The sequence below is a fragment of the Triticum aestivum genome, chromosome 6B (assembly GCF_018294505.1).
Source record: "Triticum aestivum cultivar Chinese Spring chromosome 6B, IWGSC CS RefSeq v2.1, whole genome shotgun sequence".
In the NCBI taxonomy this organism is placed as follows: Eukaryota; Viridiplantae; Streptophyta; class Magnoliopsida; order Poales; family Poaceae; genus Triticum; species Triticum aestivum.
The window spans coordinates 609,500,162-609,502,645 of NC_057810.1; the positions used below are offsets into that span (position 1 = coordinate 609,500,162).

At 55.2% G+C, this 2,484-nt stretch overlaps 1 protein-coding gene across 1 annotated transcript; it reads right to left on the reverse strand.

Annotated features, from left to right (window-relative positions):
- Positions 1-742: 742 nt before the first annotated feature.
- On the reverse strand, positions 743-2,166 carry LOC123134552 (GDSL esterase/lipase At2g04570-like). The gene is made up of 3 exons (XM_044553783.1): positions 1,851-2,166; positions 1,644-1,774; positions 743-1,504 (listed from the first exon to the last, which is right to left on the reverse strand). Exons 1-3 carry the CDS (start codon positions 2,107-2,109, stop codon positions 755-757), a joined length of 1,140 nt encoding a protein of 379 aa, XP_044409718.1. The 5' UTR covers positions 2,110-2,166; the 3' UTR covers positions 743-754.
- Between the last annotated feature and the right edge of the window lie 318 nt (positions 2,167-2,484).

The following is a 2,484-nucleotide window of genomic DNA, read 5'->3' on the forward strand; positions in this document are numbered from 1 at the left end:
GGCGTCTTCGCGTCTTTCTCCTCCTTGGGGGCATCGTCTCGGAGCCGGCTACGACTGGGAGACTGGTGGATTGCGGCATCTTCGTCGTGGATGGCGGCATCTTCGCCGTGTAGTTTGCTGAGGCGGGGCGCTGGTTTTTGTTTGGCAACGATGATGTCGTCGAGAGGAGCTCGGGTCGCGGCGTGGACTTCGGTAGTCGGCTCTTCCCGGCGTGTCCGAGGTGCTTTGAGGGCACGGTCGACGCAAGTCCTGCATATTTCCCTGGTGAGGCTCGTCGTCAAAGTCGGAGCTGTCGGCTGCTTGCGCGTGTGGCCATCTGGTGGCATATGCCGTCGTGGCTTCTATGCGGCTGTTTGCGGGTTGGCTTCGCGGTTGGAGCTCAATGGTGAAGTCGGAGTCGCTCGTTCGAGGCAACCGGTGATGACGATGACGCTTGCGACTCCTCGACGAATGCTTTTCTTCTTTGCAGCTTTGTGTCTCATGTTGGTGGCCAAGTTGGCCGGTAGTGCCCATGTCAAGTGGGTTGAGTTGTATCGGTTTTAGTTCGGTTTTCCGTTAATTAACCGTGCAATTCTCTTCTTCTTAATCAATGAAAATGGCAAATCTTTTGCCCCGTTTCAAAAAAAAAAAAACTAACGGAGCACATGCAACACACATCTGCTGTGCTCGACACAGAACAAGGATAAGACGAACATGACAAAAGTGCTAGTAACAGAGAATAGCAGCAGGCTTGAGACTCACACTCTTAAGTAAATTAACGGCTGACGCTTGTGGGTTGATCATCAAGAAGCAGCTGCTTGAAATTGTTGGGTGCGGCGAATCCGTCCTCCAGCGGCGCGTCATAGATGGCTTTGGCGCCCTTGTTGGAGGTGGCCTGTGTGCAGTGCACCGCGTCCCAGAAGAGATGGTCATCGTGGTTGGGGCAGGTGGTGACATCGGGCACGCACGAGGTCTCCATGCCGAACATCCCGCTGCCGCAGCACGCGCTCTTCACATCGTCGAACCCGGCGGCCTCCGGGTGCGCCGTGTAGCTGGTCACCAGCTTGTAGGAGCTCCCCACGGAGTACCTCTTCCCGGGCAGCGACGCGGCGAGCTCCGCCATCTCGATGCTCAACTTTTTGTTGAAGCCCCTTGCGAGGTCGCTTGCGGGGAATAAGCAGCCGTCAAGACCGAAACTCCGGAAGAATATCGCCCGCATCATCGGCACGCAGCCGACAGGCGGCACGTCGATGAGACCGAAACGCCGCGCCCCGAGCCCATACAGCGTCTGGACATACTTGGTGTAGTTGGACAGAAGGTCCCGGTGGAAGGACTCGAACTCAATGATTGGCCGTCCCTTCAAGACGAACTCAAACATATCGTTGCCGCCGTCGCTAATGAGGAAGAGCGACCTGGACAGCAGCGCATCGATCTCGGTGCTATTGCCGCCGCTTTCCTCTGTCATGTTTGCCTTGGTGTCCGCGAAGTACTCTACCTGCTTGCTCAACGGGAGGGAGGCATTCCCCTGTCGATGCAAACAAGAAGCAGGATTAGGACAAGTAACTCAGACTATGGTGAAGTAATGCAAACAAGTTTTTGTTAGAAAAAAGATAGATGAATACAGTGTCAGCATTAGGCGCAATTAAAGAAGCGGCAGTACTGACAGTGATGTCGAGAATGCCGGATCCACCGGAAGCGTAGTTGACTCCACCCAAGCCTTTCAGGATCTCAACGCTCGTCTCCGGCGTCAGCGACAGGTAAGCCGGCGGGCTCATATTGAAACCCAACAGCTTCGCTGCATTTCAGTTTGCATATCTGTTAGTTTCATGGGTAGAATGACATGATAAAAAGTGCCTGCGCGTAGTACGTACAGATGGAGTCGGCCATGTTGTATCCGTTGCTGAACCTGGGTTCGATGCCCAGCGGGAGGTCGACGCCGTAAGGAAACGACGGCGTAAAGTTCCCCAGGAACTTGTTGTTGCCCACGTCCATGGTCGAGTCGCCGAACACGTTCACCGCCGGCACCAGGGGCACCTCCTCCGCGGCCGCCGGCGAGATCACCAGGCCGCCGCCGGTGCAGATAATAAACACTGCAACCAGTATCATCAGAGCCTTGCCGGTGACCATCATGGCGCCTGCAGCTATATCTTTTTCTTTCCGAACTGCCTGCAGCCTGCCTATAGCTGGAATGCGTGCTTGGAATGGTAGCGGGGCAATCTACCGGTGAGTTGGAGCAAAAGCCCAGGCCCTCCTGCCTATTTATACACTACAGAATATACTACTGCAACAGCACTCAGGCACGTGATAAAACCCGGCCGGCTAGATATGTTGGTCACTTGTCAACTCGGCAATCCGACCCATGGGTTTGTGCGCCCATGGGCACCCGACCCTAATGGGTAGGGTATGGGTTGTCGACTTCGTCCATGGGTCTTACCCATGGGTAACCCGATTAGTCATGGGTAGGGTATAGGTTTAAGTTTGTACCCGTGGGTCACCCGATGGGTC

Excerpts from the sequence above, each read along its gene's own strand:
- LOC123134552 (XM_044553783.1), bottom strand. The coding sequence starts at position 2,109 with ATGATGGTCACCGGCAAGGCTCTGATGATACTGGTTGCAGTGTTTATT. Across the intron at positions 1,775-1,850 it reads CAACATGGCCGACTCCATCT|CGAAGCTGTTGGGTTTCAAT; the intron begins GTACGTACTACG and ends ACTGAAATGCAG. Across the intron at positions 1,505-1,643 it reads CCGGCATTCTCGACATCACT|GGGAATGCCTCCCTCCCGTT; the intron begins GTCAGTACTGCC and ends TTGCATCGACAG.